At 41.2% G+C, this 19,097-nt stretch overlaps 1 protein-coding gene across 4 annotated transcripts in view; it reads left to right on the plus strand.

The window, feature by feature from the left end:
• The first annotated feature begins 637 nt into the window (after window positions 1-637).
• Window positions 638-19,097, plus strand: part of USP3 (ubiquitin specific peptidase 3) — a 41,548-nt gene continuing 23,088 nt past the window's right edge. Inside the window, exons 1-2 of one of the 4 annotated variants that reach the window (XM_071441726.1) lie at window positions 638-1,170; window positions 17,471-17,531. In XM_071441726.1, the coding sequence (XP_071297827.1) occupies window positions 1,041-1,170; window positions 17,471-17,531 (191 nt within the window). In that variant the 5' untranslated portion in view covers window positions 638-1,040. The other 3 variants (XM_071441727.1, XM_071441728.1, XM_071441725.1) reach the window with 3 other exon arrangements.

A 19,097-nucleotide genomic window follows, 5' to 3' on the forward strand; every position in this document is an offset into this window, starting at 1 on the left:
GAAAAGGAACTGTATGTTGGTATTGCAAATTGCTGTGTGAGAACTGCTGAGTTATTCTGCATTTTCTGGTAAAGCTGTTATACATTTGTACTTTTATTGCCCCTTAAATATTAGTCATAGAGTATGAAATTCAGTAACAAGCTAAATTTGAGGCCATGTAGCTCTTGAAAAAAAATGCTGGCACAAGCCTCAGGCCGTGCATCTTACAGAACAGAACACTGGAGTTCAGGCTGGACACGAGCTGGCAATCAGCGCACGCAGCCCAGAAAGCCGGACTGGGCTGCAGGGGAAGAGGGGCATTCTGTGCCACCCGGTGAGAGCCCACCTGCAGAGCTGCCTCTGCTCGGGGGCCCGGCCCAGGAACGACGAGGAGCTGCTGGAGGAGGCCACCAAGCTGGCCAGAGGGGTGGAGCAGCCCTGCTGCGAGGAAAGGCTGAGAGAACTTTGGGGATTGTTCAGCCAGAAGACAAGCTGCAGGGTCACCTAACTCTGGCCTTCCAGAAAGATGGGGTTTGACTATATGGCAGAGCATGAAGTGATGGAGGACAAGTGGGAACGGGTTCAGATTGAAAGAGAGCAGGTTTAGATTAGCTATTAGAATATTCTTTATTGTGAGAGTGGTGAAGCACTGTCACAGGTTGCCCAGAGACGCTGTGGATGCCCCGTCCCTCGAAGTGTTCAAGGCCAGGTTCGATGGGGTCTGGAGCAATGTTCCAGTGGCAGGGGTTGGAAGCGGATGCTCTTCACGGTCCTTCTGCCCCACAGCCCTCCCCGAGCTCCGGGGCCGCTGTCTGCCGGGCCGGGCCGGGCCGGGCCGCGCCGCTCGCCGCTGCCCTGGGCCGGCCGGCTGCCTGCAAAGCCCGGCGGGTGGGGAGCGGCGCGCGGAGCGGACGGGAGAGAGGGCGGCTGCCCGCAAAGCCCGGCCCGGCCGCGCGCGGCGCGGAGCGGGAGGCCGTCCTTAAGATGGCTGTTGTGCGCGGGACGCCGCCGCTGTAGCGCCGCGAGGAGCCGCCCGCCCGCCCCGCTCCGCCGCGCCCGCCATGGAGTGCCCGCACCTCGGCTCCAGCGTCTGCATCGCGCCCGACTCGGCCAAGTTCCCGCAGGGCTCGCCCTCCTCCTGGTGCTGTAGCGGTGAGTGCGGCCTGCGCTGCGCGGCCCTCCCGGCCCGAGGTGACCCGGCCGTTCCTTTGTCCTCGCTGCCCGGCGGCGGGAGGGCGCCCCGCGGGCGGGGGAGGGCTCGGGGGCGCGGGGGAGGGCGGCTGCCCCGGCCCCCACCCGCCGGGGCCGCCCCGCGGGACCCTCTGAAGGGTGCTGCGCCTTCCAGCCGCCGCTGCGCCCGCGGGGGAGCCGCGTGTCGAGGCAGGAGCGGGGGCTGCTCTCCGGCCCTGCCCCGGGCTACCAGCGCGGTACTGTCGGGCCCGGGGTGGGTAGCGGACTTTGTCCCGGCGGGACCAACGTCCGACGCCGCGGAGCTGTGCGGGGCCGCGCTCCGCGCTCCTTTTGTCTGCCGGAGGAGCTGCGTGCTCGCTTCTGTCCCGGGACCGCGGCTGAGGGGAGAGGAGCCGCTGGCAACTGCAGGGTCAGTGTGTTCTTCAAATTGGTCTGAGATTACTTTCCTATTTTTTTTTTTTTAAATACACGTTTTTGGAAGGACTTTAGAGAGTGTAGTTTTAATAAGACTGTTGCGGCTTAAGGCGTCGCTTGGGACCCCCCTTCAGGCCCAGGAGCATCTCAGTGAAGGCGGTCTGTGGGGTTTGGGAGTCACGCTCACCTGCCTGTGAGTCGGTAGGAGTGAAGAGGTGCCTTTTTTTTTTTTTTTAGTATTTTGCTCATTGATTTAATAATGCAAATAATCCTGTCATCACTACTGTCCCTCACATGATCATGTTTGTTCAGAGGCATTCCCTTTAAACGTGCCGTGCGCCAGGTGTTTTGAATTTGGCTTTCTACACAGATAACCCCCGATATTTGCTGTTTGTTTGCTGTAGTTGTGTTCAGTTGTGCTCCGTACGAAAGCGGACACAACTATATCGGTGTCATGTGGGAAGTAGGCCCTGCTTAGAGCAGCAGCGGGACTTGTGCCTGTGGGCACTGGAGAGAAGGAGAGAAAGCCTCCTTTGGGAATGACCAACCAGGGAGCACTGAAGGGCTGGATGTATTTTAAGGTGTTCCTTTTTTTTTAAAGGAAAGATGGTTTTCCTTTGTCTCGTAGTGTCAGTGCCTTGGTGTGGGAAGGCTGCTGCTTACTTAACTTGTTCCTGATTGCAGTTTCCGGGAGCCAAGGTGTGGTAGTATTTCTGCTTCCTTTTGCAAAACCAGTTATTTTTCTCTGTAATGCTTTTGATTTAGAGAATGTACACTTTACAGTGGAGTCATGTGGAGAAATGAGTAGAAGGAAATGAGAAGTACAGGAAAAAATTATTGTCCCTAATGGTTTTTTATAAAAACAAACAAATTATTGACAAGAAGTTTAACTCTGTAAGTCCATCTGTTATCTTCAGAATATCATGGGTAAGCAATGTTGTCAACAAGAAGCATATGGCAGTAGGGAACTGCCCTTCAGAAAGCTTAGATAAAAGTACCAAAACTAAAAAGATATTCAGAGATATTAATATAACTTTATAGCTTAAAATAATGGCCAGTTTATGGGTACCCTCCTATGCATTCTGCTTCTCAGCAAAGAAGTTCGGCACTTAGAACAAATTTTTTGTTGTTGTTCAGAGGAGTTTCTCCCAAACCAGCACTTACAGGGAGAGCCAACTGCTGGGCAATCACCAGAGTTCTTTTACAGCAGCGAGGCAGGAGGAAGGTATGAGGGCTTTTTGGGAACTGAATAATGATGGCACCATATCTAAGGGAGTTTTTTGTTTGGAATGCTTTTTCAGAAAATAAAGATAAATCACACGGTACTCATGTAGATAGCTGTAGAAGTCTTAACAAGTGGCTAGAGGAAAAAGCTAGGTACATTGAATTTAAAGCAGTCCAGTGAGAAAACAGCAGGCTCTTGTTAACTTAAAACAAATGAAATTGCGGGGTTTTTAAAAATACCTGTTGTATTTCTACTACTATACTAAAGCTGTAGTGCCTCGGTTCTCACTTCCAGCTAGTAGTATGTGATTATTGCTACATTAACTGCTTAATGGTATGTAGAGTACTGTCTTCTTGTTTGTACTCGTTTTGGTGACTTTTATTTTTTTTAAAGATACGTAATACTGGTTTATGTCAAGTCACACTAGATACCATGTCTTATTTGCTGGGTTTGATGGAACTTTGTAATATAAAATTAAACAGACAATGCTGCATGTAAATTAATACCTTGTCAAAATTTAATGCATTTGCTATTACTTTTGATGCTGTTTTCTAAGATTGTGTCGTTTTAGTTCTGTTTGGTGGTGGTAGTGTCCCAGTTGTAGAAAAGTATTTGGAAGGCAGTTTTCTGCAGTCTGTAATTACAGGGCATCTCTCATCAAGTATGTTGTCTTAAACTAACTCAGAACTTGTCAGTCCTGTTTGTAATTGTTGCTGACCTTTCCAGAAAAGGATAGTGATCCAGGAAACTTTCTGGCAGCCACCTGATGTGCCAGTGATAGCAAAATGTTGCAGAATAGGTTGGAGAGTGAGTTTTAGTTCAGACTGCCAGTGGCTATTTTTGTCATTATCTGAGGTTCTAGAGATTTGTGGAGCTGTAGCTGCCATGCTGAGTGATGTGCACTGGTTAAGTACCTTTTCCTTGTCTCTCCACAAAAACTCTTGATTGCAACAATAACTTCACTAGGTAATATGGAGGCACTTTTAAATATTGTTACTTGATCTTGAGTATTGTGTCACTGTGTAGTGGAGGAGTGTTGGTTTTGGTGCTGGTATTTGCAAGCCAGCCTTACTGAAGGTAGCAAGTCAGTCAGAGGAGTGAATGCAGCCTGAGCTGCTCTCCCATGGCCTAAATAAGTTTCCCTTGAAAGCTTCCTGCCAGAGTTGTTCTGGAGGCCTTGTGATGAAGGAAGATTCTTAAAAAAGCACTGGGAGGAAGCATTGCCAGCAAGGGTGTGATCCAAATATCAACGGGTTTGCTCTCAGCTAATAAGTAATGCAGTATGTTCATTTTTGAGTGTCTCTGTCTTCTGTTATGTTCCTGTTAGGTAGTTTGGAAGTCAGAGAGTTTAAGGCCCCCCATTCATAAAGTGGTGTGCTTTCCCCTGGGTATTTAATCCAGTCAGGCCTGCTGTGTACAGTAAGCAGTGCAGAAAGCAGCATGTGTTTGCTTTGAGAAGCTTCAAAATTATCAAGAGAGTGCAGGATGGTTTTGGTGGGGTTTGTTTTGTTTTGTTTTTTTTTTTTTCTGCAGATCTATAGGCAGGTTGTTGTTGTTGTAATTGGGCATTTAGGAGGAGATACAGATGCTAAGTAGAAGTGTATAGAAACTGAAAATGGCTTTTAATCAGTGCTGTCATGTGAAATAATGTGGGCAGATATCTGCTAATTCCAATTGGAGTGCAGTTTTTCCACGGCACTTTAATTTCTGAAACTTGTGCAGAAGTTGGAAGCAGAGTAGCTGGAGGCACTGGCGGTGCTGTGTCACAGACTGAAGCTGTTGCGTTTGTGTGATGTGCCACACCTTCAGCACTGTTGTGCAAATCATGTAATTATGAAAAGTACTCTGGAACAGCTCAGATGTGGTATTTCTCAACAGCTTTTCATAGACTCATCAAACCACAGGGAGCCCTGCCCCACCTAAGTAAGATTGCAATCTCCTAAGCACACCTGTGGAAGTCTGGAGCAGATTTCCAACTCTTTTCTGTGCGGTTGAGGATTCATTAATTGTTCTCACTGGGCTCATTGGTTGTTCAGTGTAGAATTTGAAGTTCTATCTTTAGAAAAACAACTGTGGACTGATAGGATTGCACCTGCTGAAGTAGAGATTCTGTGATTTTGGGGTTTTTTAAGGGGAATTGCACTTGTGCAGGATGATTTTGCTTTTCAGATCACTGTCAGTTGAATGCTTTTTTCCCCCGTTAAAGAACATAATTTTGTTAAGTATTGAAGAGCAGTTCTGGCTGCAGACTGGTGTTTCCTGCAAAAGCTGAATATATGTGCCTGGCATCAGCTTTTTGCATTCTGATTTCTGTTGCATAAGAGTTGTAATTGTACCAATGGTTGGAAACATATGTTGTGGGATTTGGAAATGACACTGGGAATACGAAAGTCAGGAGAGCCAGCACGAGCAAGCTTTTTGAGGCCTCATGAGCAGTGATTATGCTGAGTTAACAACTTTCTTTGTGTGTGTTTTAAATTACTAAAATATTTGGTGAATTCAGTTTGTTCAGAATAACCCCGGATATCCCTGAGTGCTTATTTAGATTTGAGATCAAATGTTTTGGGCTGAGTAGAGCTTTCAAGAATATGACTGCACTGGATCAGGCTGCTTTTGATGGGTTTTTTTTGTTTGCTGCTTCCCTGCCCGCCCCCATCAGATTTGGTTTTCTCAGTTAAATTAGTCTCACTGTTCTGCTTTCACTGGGTAGATAATGCCATTCTGCCACACTGTGATTTCTGGCTTTGGACCATTGCAGTCAGTGCCCAAACAAGTATAGTGTAAAAGCACAGGTACAGGCTTTACCCTCTTGGCTTTCCTTTTCATCCCACCTGCTTCTTAGTGTTGCTTCTCCATTTCCATAAGTATTTCTGTCTCTGTCTGCTTTTCCAGTTTTATTACTAGAGGTCCTGATTTCTTCTGTCTTTTCATTATTACTGTAATATAGGAGGAGGGAAAACTTGCTGAAACTGGAGAGGGCTAGGTAGGACCTTATTCCTAAGAAAACTTCATTTCTCTGCATGTAAACTTAGGGTGAGATCATGGACAGTGTGTGGACCTAATGGCCTGTATTGTGTGTGTGAGCATTATTTGTCACCCTATATCTGGAAAATTAATTGGGCCTGGAAATTGCAGATTTATTCTGAAATTTAAATGACAAAGTAAATATATTTTAAAATTACCCCTTTTTATTTAATAACTTTAATTTCAAAGTTGGGTACTCTTTCACCTTTTCATTTCTCTGGGTTGCTGCAATGCAGGAATGCTTGTAAGTAACTCTATAGGTTGTAATATCTCCTTGGATTCATTCCCTGGCTGTTGTTTTAAGTTAGCTTGTTAGATTTATGTTCTTTCAGACTCAGTCTTGTTTTCCTTAAAATTGGTTTTTTAGAGGTTTTTTTTCCCCTGTTTGAATTGGGTACTGATGTGTTAACTGACCATGGGGTTAGCAGCCACCCTGGCCTGTGAGGTAGAGCACACTGCTTTGGAACCAGTTCTGTTAGAAGATACACATTTATTGAGATAGCATAAAAGTCTTCATTTTGGTCTCGTAAGTTAGATGGAAATTTTCTTTTAATTGCAAAAAAGAAGCGAGTCTTTCAGATGCTTAGTATCTTCTACAAGTCAGTAAATTTAAATTGGTGGTGATTAATATTTTCTAGATTTTCTTTTGAAAATTTTGTTTGTGCTCTACACAACAGTTGTAATCTATCACAAAATTTGAACATTAGATTGGGAAAGAGGTGCTTCAGAGTAAAGAAGTAGATGTTTAATACATTGCCTTTGAGAAACTAGATCTAATGTTCATGATTATTTGAAGATGAACTTTGAAGGGCAAATTTTGCTACTGACTGTTGTAAGTATGCAGTGCTTTGAAATGACTCTTCAAAGTGTGGCAGGTAAGGAGACAGGATCATCTGACATTGTGGAAGCAGGCTGAGACACTCGTGTGTGCATGGCAGACTCTTGATTTTCCTCAGATGAGGGTAAATCTCATTACAGCTGGTTTCAGTGTAAGCAGGATGATTTTCAGATGCCTTTCCCAAGCTCTTCAGGGCATGCAGGTGTTTAACAATATCAGTGCATTATGCTTTGTTTGTCTGATCGTGTCAAGGTGCTGAGGCTGGCACACTTAGACTCGCTAAGTTTGGGGTTTTTTTTCACGTGTATCTGAGGCTGACAGAGTGAAAGTTTCAGACCCAGTGTTTGGAATGAAATTAAGCCTTGAGCCATTTCTTATTTGATCAGTAACACTCACTTCATTTAGTACCCTGTTCATGCTTTGCTTTCTGTTTTAACTAACATTCCTTACCTAGGTAAAAAGTGATTAAAAACCATTAATTAAAATACTCCATGAAGGTTAGAAAGTGCAATTTAATAAAAAAATTTGATCTGAAAACTAGTTAAGGCTGTTCTGATTTATACTTCAGTATTGTTGGAGGAAACAGATTTTATTGTAGAGTGAATTGGGATTGCTTTATGGTGTCCTTGGTATGGGAGTAGTGTAAGATTTTGTCCTTAAAAGTTATTTTCCTCGATGATAAGAGGATGTGTTAAATGGTACTTGACATGATGAGTACACTTGGCAGTGTACTCATCTCACTTAGCAGTCTTATCTGGTATGTCAAAGCAATCCTCTGGGGTTACCCCCCTTCGGAATATCTTGCATAATTTTGGATCTTGTAAACGTAGTTTGAGATTTCTGTGGCAGATTTAATTACCCAGGTGAATCTAATCCCAGTACCCCCAGGCAGCCTGGCAGAAGAAGGTGGTGGTGGTTCTGGAAGTTGGCCTGTCCCCGTGATGCAAGCAGACAGCTTTGTGCCTGTGGAGCAAGGTGATACCCTCAGGTTTGGGATGGAGGTTGACGGTCCTGATCAATATCAAACAGGGAAATACTGATTTGTCAAGGTAATTCATAGGTGGGAATATGAGCATCTGCATATCTGTGTCAAAACAGGTGTATTTTCTGTGAGAAACAAAACTCAGTCTTTAAAATTTTTACAAGTTTAATAAGGGATGAAAGGGACAGTACCCGGTGCTGGGGTGTGTGATGAACTGCTAGAAGCACACTGTTAACTGTAACAACTCTTGCTGTATCATTTCTCCTTGCATTGGTCAAATGCATATTAATGAATATTATATATATTCAGACATTCCTTTGAGTTTACATGTTCCAGGAATTCTTTATCGTAGTTTGACCCTTGACCTCAGCTTCTTAGAGTACGTGCCAAAATGCAGATGGATTTTGAGAATCTTGTATTTTATGTCTTCACAAGGCTCCCTGCTCTGTGGTTTGACAGTTACTGTTAGCTGAAGGGTCTGTGGTATATTTTCCTTGTGCTTTTGGTGTTATTTGTCTGTTTTTTTCCAATATTATCGTACAGATGTTATAGCTATTTTTACAAGTACTTTCAATCAACATTAGCTATTTCACTGTTGTAAGTCAGCTACAAAAATAAAGGCATTAGTTATTATTTTACAACTACAATTACTTCTGCAAAAGTGAGTTTTAATACACATAGCCTCTATATTAATATTTTGCAAAAGCCTAAACTATAATGCATGTATTTATTATGCTAAGATATACAATTTACAAAGAGATAAGGGTATTAACCATAAACAGCTGACAATTTATACTATATCAAAAGAGATTACAAACTGTACTATATTAAAATAATTTACAAAAGCTAATAATAGTGAAATACAATAACTACATAGTTATTTATAACATTTTCTCACAATAACCTTGACCTTTTTAATTTTTTGGGGGTTTTACCTTTCAGTTCATGTTTTGATTTGGTAATGTTTTCATCCACCATGCATTTCTTCTTTTTTTTTTTTTTTGGGTCATAGGGATGGTTTAATGTGTCTTTTGCTGGTATTGAGGAAGTAGGAATATAATAGTGGCAACTCCAAAGAGATTATTACTAGACTAGATTATATAAAGAAAGCAAGAAGACTTCTTTCTGTCTTTCCCCTGTTTTCCTTCCTATTCCCAGCTTGCATATTTTGACCTGCTATTAATTGCTGACTTACTCCAAATGACATTACACTGTTGGCTTTGCTGTGTTTTTTTCTGGCTGCTGTCTGACAATGAGCATTTATGGGTCTTGCTCTAATGTAAAGATAAAAGCATTCAATTTTAAAATATATGTATTTAAATTTGTATGCTAATTAATTATCAAAGTAGCCGAACAACTAAAAAATGTTTTTAGAGTGTAAAGAAGAAATAGAGGCAGTAATTTTTAAAAAATGCTTTTTGGCAATGCCTGTTCATTAAGATCAGACTGCCTCTATTGTTTTCTTTCTGTCAGTCTGTCTTTCCATACTTTTCACTGTGCTTTCAGGTAGGATGTGATTTTTGTGGTATATGCAGGAATGTGGTGTATGCTGACACGTCTGCGCTGTCCTGGACACGTAGAACGATGAAGTTTCAGCAGCGATGGTGGCGGTGCGGCCCTGGAGCTGAATGTGTGTGTGTGACCGGCAGCGCTGATCCTGACTCCCCCTGCCTTACCCAGAGCAGCGGGCAGTGCGCTCGGGGTGTCTCGTTCTGTAAAAGAGTTCTTCTATTGCATGGTAAAAAATAAATCGTGTTTCTGTAGCACTTCGGGGAGTGACCTGACTGGGGTTTGGCACCTCCTCCCCCCAGTTCAGCCGCTTCCTGGGGACCCATTTACACTGCTCAGAAGTGTTTTCCTGACCTCCCTGTCTGCTTCCCCATCACTGCACTGAGAATACAGGCCAACAAAAACGCCTGCATTTTTGTAACATCCCCGTTTCTCAGTGTGGAATTTTGATTGCATAATCTGAATGCCGACCTGAAGCCAGTGTGGTTGAGTGTGGGGAAGGGAATTTCAGGCCGATGATCACCTTGTTCTGTGATATTCTTCAGCGTTAGGAATGTGTGGGGCACTTCAGTGTCCTACCTATTCTGTGAAAAGTTATGCACCTACCCCTGCTTTATATTCTCACACAGGTGTTTAGTATAGCTAAATTATGTATGGTTTTCCACTGTAAATGGGAATGGTTCACTGGAACCATGTGAAATTTCTTCCATGAGACTGAGCAATGCTTTTATTTGGCACAAGGAGGAGGAAACTACATGTACAGGTATGCAGGAACACATAATAGTTCACAAACTATCACTAAATGACTTGTCTTCTTACTAGAAACCCAATCTTTTGGATTTTAGCTGAAAGATAAAGACAGGGAAGTAACTTTAGGTTTTTTCCCCATAGCTGCAAGTGAGGGTTGTTTGTTTCTTTCTTTAAATGTTCTTTGGATTTGAATTTGAATTCTCTTATATTTGAATGTGATTTGAGTCAGGCTAGGACTTGATACTCTTGAGACTTTTCTTCATTGTGAAAGAAGGTTTTAACATCTTTATGTGTTTAGTAATGCTTACTAGGAGACTTGCTTCCTTGTGACTTCTCTTGCTTTGATATAGATGTAATTAAAATTTTCTTAATATTTTCTTAACTTTTAGTTAAGTCAAGTGTGTGTTAGCTCATTTTAAAACAAAACATTTTAAGTACTATAATGGAAAACTTTTTCCCCTTCTATCTGATTTCATTTTGGCTAGAATGCTGTTTTTCTAAAATATGCAGTAAAGATGTCTTATAAATAAAAGTTATGCAACATATTGTTAAATAGAATTTTTTTTGGTAACAGTTAAGAGTTTGCAGCAAATGTAGTGGATGTATGAGCTTCTTTTAATAGGGCAGAGGGAAGGAGAGAAAGAAAAGCTTCTTGAAATTAAGTTTGAAAACAAATGGGAGTGTTCTTTAAAACCTGGATAGTAAAACCAGCTGGCTTCTAAGTGTAGAACATGTCACTGGTTTTCAAAGCCTGTAATGCTCCTTTTTCCTGCATTCTTTGTTTAGAATGGGACTTTTGTCTGCTCAGGGGTTAACAAAATACTCTTGCAACATTTACTTCCTTTTTCAGTCACCTGACTTTCATTACAGTTATTCACCTGGAATTTACTGGCCTTCTTAAATATGGAGCAGATGCTTTTCCCAAATGCATATAGACTTTAAACCTTCCCCACCCAAACAAAAAAAAACCACAGTCAACAACCATGCACATTTAACTCTGTATTTAACTTTGAGGAACCTCTTTATAGATTATAAGATAGCATTAGTATTCTTACTGCACCTCTGGATATGTTAAGGCCTACCCTGTCTTTTCAGTACTGTTGATTCCTCCTGAATGTAAACCTACAGTGAGGTCAGATAATAATAAAGCTTGTGTGTAAACTTGAAGGAACTGCCTTTTTAAATACACAAATGGTTGTCAGAAGCTGGGAACCTGATCAATTATGTTGGTATATGTGTGCTTAGTAGTAAGGAACTTAGATAGCCTGTTAGGCATTTTTACATGCTGCTGGTAAAGATACTAATGTACCTTGGAGGATACCTGTATTCTTTAAGGCTTCTTTGTTTCTGGCAGGAAGGTGTTTTTTCCAATGCCAGAGTGTCTGATTCTGGACATATCCACATCCCTGCAGTCTTGACGGATGTTCTGTGATGAGGAAGACTTGCAATTTTTGCCTTGAGATGCTGTCTATTGTATATGCTGGTTTATGAGTTTGTGCTCCAGGAGGAAAGAGCGCACGTGGCTTTCGAATGCTGTGATTTGGTCCATTCATCTTGGTGGAAAATCCTAGGTTCCAGTCTTAGTTTTAAGAACTGAGTGTTTTGTGTGGTGGATTTTGAATGTGGAGTGCATAAATATTCCGTGCTGTAGAGCCTGCAGCCTGGGTGAAAGCTGTAAATGCTAGGCTGGGTGAGAGTTTCACTCGGTCTCTTGCTTTGTCTCACTGTTCCCCAGTGGAAGGAATTGGCAGTCCTAGCTCAGCGTTTAGGAGTTGTCTGTAAAGAAGGCCTTTCAAGGATAGGAGGTACATGCATTAAACTTGGGATGTTCACATCTTGCATGAAAGGGCATTTTGTGGACAAAACTCCTCTGCTGATTTATTCAGTCTTTGAAGAAACTTGTGCCTGCATCCCGAGGGAGTTGCAGAGCAGTGAATTCCAGCAGTGGGCAGAACCTTTTTGCAGCTGTAGCATGTAAGCCCAGAGGAGGGACCACATCCAATGCCTTTGTCTCCTTGATGTTTCTCATAGCTCAGTAACTCGAGTGATCCCTACTTAGAGCACCAGCTTCCATGGATGACTCTCAAACACCTCATGCCTGTTATATATTACATATGGGAAGTTCTGTGTGTTCAATTCAGAGCTGTTTTGGCAAATCACCTTACGAATTTTGTGTAGAGTGATGGCTTTTGGGAAATCTTCCCCTTGGCTGCAGTTAAAATAATTTAAAGGATTAAGGTGTATGGGCTAGTAGGCTCAGTTCTGATCTATGCTGGTAAAATTTGGTAAATGATTCAATCTCTTGTTCTCATCTGTAAAATGGAAATGGGTTTTCTGAAAAATGCTTTGAATCCTTTGACCGAAAATCTTTGCATTTGAAAAGCCATTACTAAAGGGGGTTTTGTAAATTTGGTTAAATACTTGTTCAGAATTTTCTGTCACCAGGATTTTTCCTTGCAAGTTTCTCCCACCTTTACTTGCAGATTCTTGGAAAAGGTAGCTTTCAGTCTGATTCCTTAGGCCTGATGTGTCACAGCAGAAGGTTCATGTTTTAACAGGAAGGGGTTTCTCATGTTGCTGTGTGGATTGTCGCTGCTTTTTTCTTCGCGTGTTGCTAGTGGAGAATGCCTGGCTGGCTTTTGCTGCAATTGTCAGGTTCTTTAAGGAGCAAAATGGGAGTCCCATTACTAAATCATTATTAAACAGGACACTGAGAGATTTTTGACGCAAAATTAAGGTAAAGGTATGGGAAAGGAAAAGTAGTCCATTTCTTGTAACAGTATTATTGTGGGGTTTTTGGATAGGCACATGTGTGTCACATGATACAGCATGCTGTCCTTATGTAGCATAGGTATGTGTTTGTCACCAAGTGCTTGTGTTTGTGGGATTATTTCCTCAGCACAGTGTCAGTGTACCAGTGATACCACAAGTTTGTAAATATTGTTCCTTCTTCCTGAGTGGAGCAACAGTGGGGTTTCTTAACTCTGTTTAGCTTGTTTTGGTACAGCTGACCCATTGTGTGAACATAAAGTGAACTGACCAGAGTCAGTTAGTCCAGAGATGTTTCTGTGCAGGTCACTGTGTTATTGAGGTCTATAACTGGGCCAGTAACATGGCAGTGCTGCTACAGCTCTTTTTGAGAGCTCAGCCCAGGCTGGTAAAGGCTGTGGAGACAATTGGAAATAGTTTAGTGACCCTAATCTTGTTTCTAGTCAATGTGCTTTTAACAGAAGAACTAAAGCATTTCTCTTAATGTGCTGATATTTGGTGACCTTTTCTTTATGTACAATGAAGGGCTATTTTAAACCGTGGCTGTAGGCACAGCTCTGCAGCAGCTCTGGCCCGGGGTCGCTCCCGCTGTGTTCATCGCACGGCTGTGCTGCTGCCAGATCTCTGGCGGACACTGCATCTTGCAGGTTTCTGAGCTTGGCTGCTTTACAAAAACTGCTTCCTGTGTGTCTCTTCCTTTTCCTGCTGCTTTTTTCTATTACCAGTTTTACAGCTATGCAGTGTGCTGTTTAAACAAACCCATTCATTCCACGGGTCTGTTGTATATTTTTACGTAGCTGTAACTTTCCTTCAGTGACAGTCTGCACCTTTGCTGTGTAAGAAATGCAGTGTTTGCCAGGAGCAGTCATGCTTCACACAAGTGTGCTTGGAGTCAGTTTTCAATAAGAAAAAAAAGTCAAGCACAAAAATTATGTATTTGCATGATCATGGGGGCAGGATGGAGTGGGGACCCTGTGGTGACAGAACACCAAATGGATGAGCCATATCCTGCTCATTCTGTTTGGCATAACTCAGTGAACCTTATCCGGGTGATTTGCAAAAAGTGGAAGCTGCATGGATGTCTCTGAGTGTTCTCAGAGTCATGTATGAGTCTTTACTCTCCTGGGGATGGATTAATAATTCCTCTTTGTTTAGAGAGGGCTTTGCAGACTGTGTTACACAGCAGTATTCAGGTTTTACTTTGAGAAATCATTCTGTAAAAGAGTTCTTCCTATTACATGATAAAAAATTGTGTTTCTAAGTTTCTGAATTAGGATGATTTTGATGTAAGGTGGCAAATGGCCTCAGATAAGATTGTGGCATTGCAGCTTTGCTTTCCCTTTTCTTTTGACGCGTTAGAATCGTCTTTGCCTGACCACTTGAATCTATTCTAAAAGTACAGCAAGTTGAGGCAGTTGATAACTGTTTCAGTAGCCAGACTTTTGTCCAAGCTGAGAAAGCAGCCAATGTTCCTTGGTCTGTATACCACTAAATAAGACAGATAATTTTTTAATGGGGTTACAGTGTGTGAACATAACTTTAATCCAAAGTAAGGGATGCTAATGTAATGCTCCCCTCTCTTTTTAAAGTAATGCTTAAAGAAAAACAAACCAAACCTCCAAATCCCAATTGGAAAACTGATTATGGAGCCAATATATCAGTACCTATAAATGAAAATCGTTCCTCATGATTTAGTGTGTGTGACCTGAAAGTCCAGAACATCAAATCTGTTTTGGGGGTCAGCTTCAGGGCTGTGTAATGTTCTTCAAATTGAAAAGGGATTTGCTATGGATCACTCTCTCTCACTTCTGGCCTATTTTGAAGCTTACTGTATTCATGTCAGTACCCCATCTGAAAGGAATAATGTGCAGTGTCTTTATCCATGAAGCCAAACTGTCTACCTCTAGTTTAGATTATGAGTAGTTCTGGACAGTGACTGTGATTTTGCTGTGCATTCCATGGTGCTGTCTTGATAAAGTCCTAAGTAATGCCTGAAACTTCCAGACTAATTGAATTTATGAAGTAGGAAGATGATAACTGCTACAGGATCTGAACTGAGGAATGCCTGGAGAGCCAGGCTTTAATGCAGTTATCTGCTGAGCCAGCCTCAGAGAAATACAGAATGCAATCTCCAGCAATGTCTTCAAAAAATCAGTTGTGTAATTCTCTGAGAACAGAGCAATTGGAGGTCACAGATTTAACTCTGGATTCTGTGTTTAATCTTAGTGGGAGTCGCTTCCATGTGGTGTGAGTTCATTGTGGGTGGAGATGTTTGTGCAGAAGATAAACTACACATTTCTGATGTGATGCAATTGGGGCAAAGTTCTTCCTAAAAGTTAAAGTAAACAAATGAACCATCTTTTCCTATTCCCTGATAGGAAAGATGGAAAATTTTAGCATATGTGATTTTTTTTTTTTGGTATCGTGCAGAGGTTGGACTTGTTTGCTGACTTTGTTCAGAATACTTAAACCTGCAGAATGAGCACTCCTTCAGTATAATTTAACACTTGACAAACAAGCAGTACAGGTATTTAAAGTACCTGAATGTGAAATTGTAATTGTCTGGTAGGGGTGGAAAGTAGGAATAATAGTTTCCATCATAATGCTTTGACCTGCTGGTTGAGAGCCAGTTCCATGCATAGATGATAACATAGTGAAAGCAAGCATGTTATTTCACAGTGGGAATTTCTGCTAGGATTTTAATCCTAGGAAAAGCTTTTTTATGTTCCTGGCATGGAAAGTATAAAGTAGTGCTTTCTTCACACAGCACTTAAACGCAGATCAAGTGCATGAATGGTTTTGGCTTCTTTTTCTTTCCTTCTGGTTAATATTTTACATTGCTGTTTGTAAATTCAAGCAAATAATATTGTATCAGGGTAGACCAGTGGTTCCTTTAGCCCATTTTTAATTTATAATAGCTGTTTTTAGGATCTTCCCTTTCTCTTCTGTTTGCCAGTGTTAAATTTTGGGCTTCTTGGTAATGTTTTGGTCAAATTAGACAAACTTCTTCCATGTTTCTGAGTTGAAATGTAAACCAAAACAGCTCTACCTGGCTGCCCTCTCTCCATTGCAAGATGACCATCACAGCTGTGGGAATAAGCAGCTTTAGAAATAGAAAAATTGGCTCTTGCAGAACCAATGCCAGATAACTGAGACCTGTGAGAAAATCTGTTTCTCCATAAAGGAGCTGAAGGAAGCAGTTCTGGAGTCTTGACTAAAGAGTTTGAAGAAGTTACTTCATAAAATATTTCTGGAGAATGTGCCTTTTTCCCCCCATGTAACACAGTAACATTCTCATTTTAAACGTGCCTTGGTTTTTTAGCTTTGGAATTGAAATGCAGCAGCTATTTGTAATAATAAATTCAAATGCAGAAAACAGTTGTTTAAAAAGCAGTGTACTCTTTTTTTTCTGATTTAAATCAAAAAGGTAAAATCTGGTAGTGTAAAAATGTATTGGCTCTTCTAAATAGCTAAGCTTGCCAGTTCTCTGTTGAATCAAAATTGACCCCTTCCATTAAAAATGAACATTTAATTTGATAAAGAAACCACTTTTCTTAGCTTGGTTTTCTCTGATAGTAAACTGTTAAGATCCAAGGCTGTGTACCGTGGTTTGTAGCTTGGTGAACTGTATTTTGAGTTTTGCTACACGTCCTGAATTAGCCTGCTCAGATGATCCTATCCTGGAGCAGCCTCTGTGCTGCCTCAGTTCTTGTTTCAAGGTTTGACTCCAGCAAGGGAGGGCTGTTCTCAAGCTTTCCCACAATGAATAACAATATCAGTAATTTACATGTACAGCCAGGGTCAGTCCTCTTCTCGTTGTCTTTCTACCCCCTGGCCTCACAGACCCTCAAGTTCCCAGTGCCTTTTCTTTCCTCTGTGACTCTTCACTGGCTGTTCCAAGCAGCAGAAATTTATGATGTGTAAAGTTTATGTGTGTGGTATCATACCCTTTTGTATTTTGGGGATAATCGAAGTTGTATTTTATTTTTGTTTTCTGGCCATGTAGCAGTGCACTTAGCATTTTATTTTAATTTTCTCTTAATATTAGTTGGGTATTTGGAAGTGTAGTATTATTTTTGTAAATTCTGTGGTAATGGATAGTTGTTAACAATTTTATTTCATTCCAATCTAAGTGTTGTATTTCGTAGCCCTCTTTCAGTGACCTGCTGGGTTGGAATTAGAGTTGGAATATCCCATTTCTATGGCCTTACCCTGGGATGGCAATCTTTTTTTAGTGTTTGCCTTTTTTTTGGGGGGGGTGGTTTGTTTTTGGGATTTTTTGTTTAGGCCCTTTAGCTTGAAATATCCATATTTTAAATTTTCTAGATTTAAAATGTGACAGCCAAAAACTTAGATAACATCATCTGATGTCTTGAGTAGATTGTGAAGCACAGCACTGGTGTTACATTTTAACCTTTCAGCTGCTTGTACAGGACTGAGGGTGAAGTCATTATGGATAAATTCTGTCTGAGCACTGCAGCACAGGAATACACATGGTATAAATGGTCTGTATTAGCATGCATTGCACAGTAATTTATTCTGTGTGCTTCCTTATCAGATTGCCACGCTTCTTGCAGTGTCTCCTTTAAAATGGTTTCTTGTAGGACAAGTTTTATAAAACAGAAGCGCCATAGCTTTTTATCCTGTGTTCACTGGACTGTTACTAAAAGCCAAAAGAAAAAAATGCAATGTTTGCTAGTGTTTTTGTCATTCTGATATTCTTGTATTGTGTTTTAAAATCAAGTAGACTTCATTTGTTTGACACTTTTCTTTTTAAAATCTTTCCTAGTGTGCCGGTCAAATAAAAGTCCCTGGGTCTGTCTGACGTGTTCGAGTGTCCATTGTGGAAGGTGGGTACAGTGCTAGTGTGCAAATCTTCAGCACACCTTTACCTTTCTCCTTTGTTGCTTCACTCTGAGGGAGTTAGTTCAAAATTTCCCCGAAATAAACCCTTAACATTGTATGTTTATGCTTAACATGGTCTTTGCTACTTTAGGAGAGTCCAGAGATTACATTCAAGATATGGGGGTTTTATTTCATTGGGTTTTTAAAGTAAAATGGACAGTAAATTTGATTGCTCAGTTCAAAAAGTGTGTGGAGAGCTGATAGTTCAGTAGGTTATTGTAAAGTTCCATTCTGTGCAAGATGTTTCTTTTGCAATAAGATGAACACAATAAGAGTTGTTGCAAAGCCACAAGTTGGCACAGCTTATTTTGAGAGAAACAGCAACTATTTACCTGAGACTGGAAATGGCTTAAATGTACTGCAGTGTAGTTTTGGACCTAAAATTATTGCCATAGCATGTAAGAGGTAGCTGCCATCAGAATTCCTTCTGACTTCACCTTGATGTCTGTATTAGTTGAAGTACACCAAATAAATTGTGGAGGAATTATAAAGTCATGCTGTTATTTATATGTCAGGATAATGTAGAAAATGTGCTGCTGCATAAATGTTTGAGATGCACAGATTATTGGAATGCAGTTAGTATTGACATTTAGACAGTATCTGAGGCATGAACATGATTTCTTCTGTTGGGTAACATCTGTGCTGGTGTGCTGTTATTCTGGGAAAGCATCATTAAACATAGTGATTTTGTCTTTTAATGTGGTTTGAATAAAACTCCAGGTTTTGGTTGTTTGATCTGGGTATCACTAAGTGCTACAGTTTTAATAATGTGTCCTATTAAGAGTTTTTGACACTGACCCTTTTTTCCCCTCTGTTTTTCTATTTAATAAATTTATACTTGGTGGGAGCTAAGAGAGGGGGAGATACTTCATGGTATGCAATGGTGTGCAATAAATAATTGGAATATTTTAATTGTTACTAATCTTAAAAAAATTACTACTGTCTCCAAATAGCCTTTCTTATGTGCAATTGGTAGATATTGAGTCAGTTATTTATGCAGGGGTTTTTTTGTCTTTCCAAACGTCTCCCATCCTGAGAATGGAAAATAATTGAATGAGAAAATAAAATACACCTTAGGGCTCTTTTTTTTTTTTTAATTAAAGGTGCTTAATTTCCTATATGTCAAACTTTGAGCATGAAAATGCTCATTGTGTCAGCAAAAGAGCTGCAGGATTTTAGATTTCTTATTCCCTTATGTAACAACAAGCTCCAGAGCCCAAGTTCATGAACTCGATGTCTGTAACATTAAATCATGCTGCAGAATGGGAAAGCTGGAAATGGGAGTCAGCACTCTGTTAAAGGGATCCCAAATACAAGTGCTGGGGGAGAAAAGGTAGAGCTGTAAGAAGAGTATATGTGAAGGCAGTGCAGAGAACTAAGTGCACTACAGGTATGGGAAAAAGGGGGTTCAGGATTTTCTCAGTTGTGGAAGTGCATCAGGAGCACAGATCCTGGGATTTGGTCAAGGAGGTGGAGGGGCCACTTTGGACCACAGGAGGGAGCAAAGGGGG

This window comes from Agelaius tricolor, unplaced genomic scaffold, assembly GCF_023055355.1.
Source record: "Agelaius tricolor isolate 1412-34295 unplaced genomic scaffold, bAgeTri1.0.p SCAF_16, whole genome shotgun sequence".
Lineage (NCBI taxonomy): Eukaryota > Metazoa > Chordata > Aves > Passeriformes > Icteridae > Agelaius > Agelaius tricolor.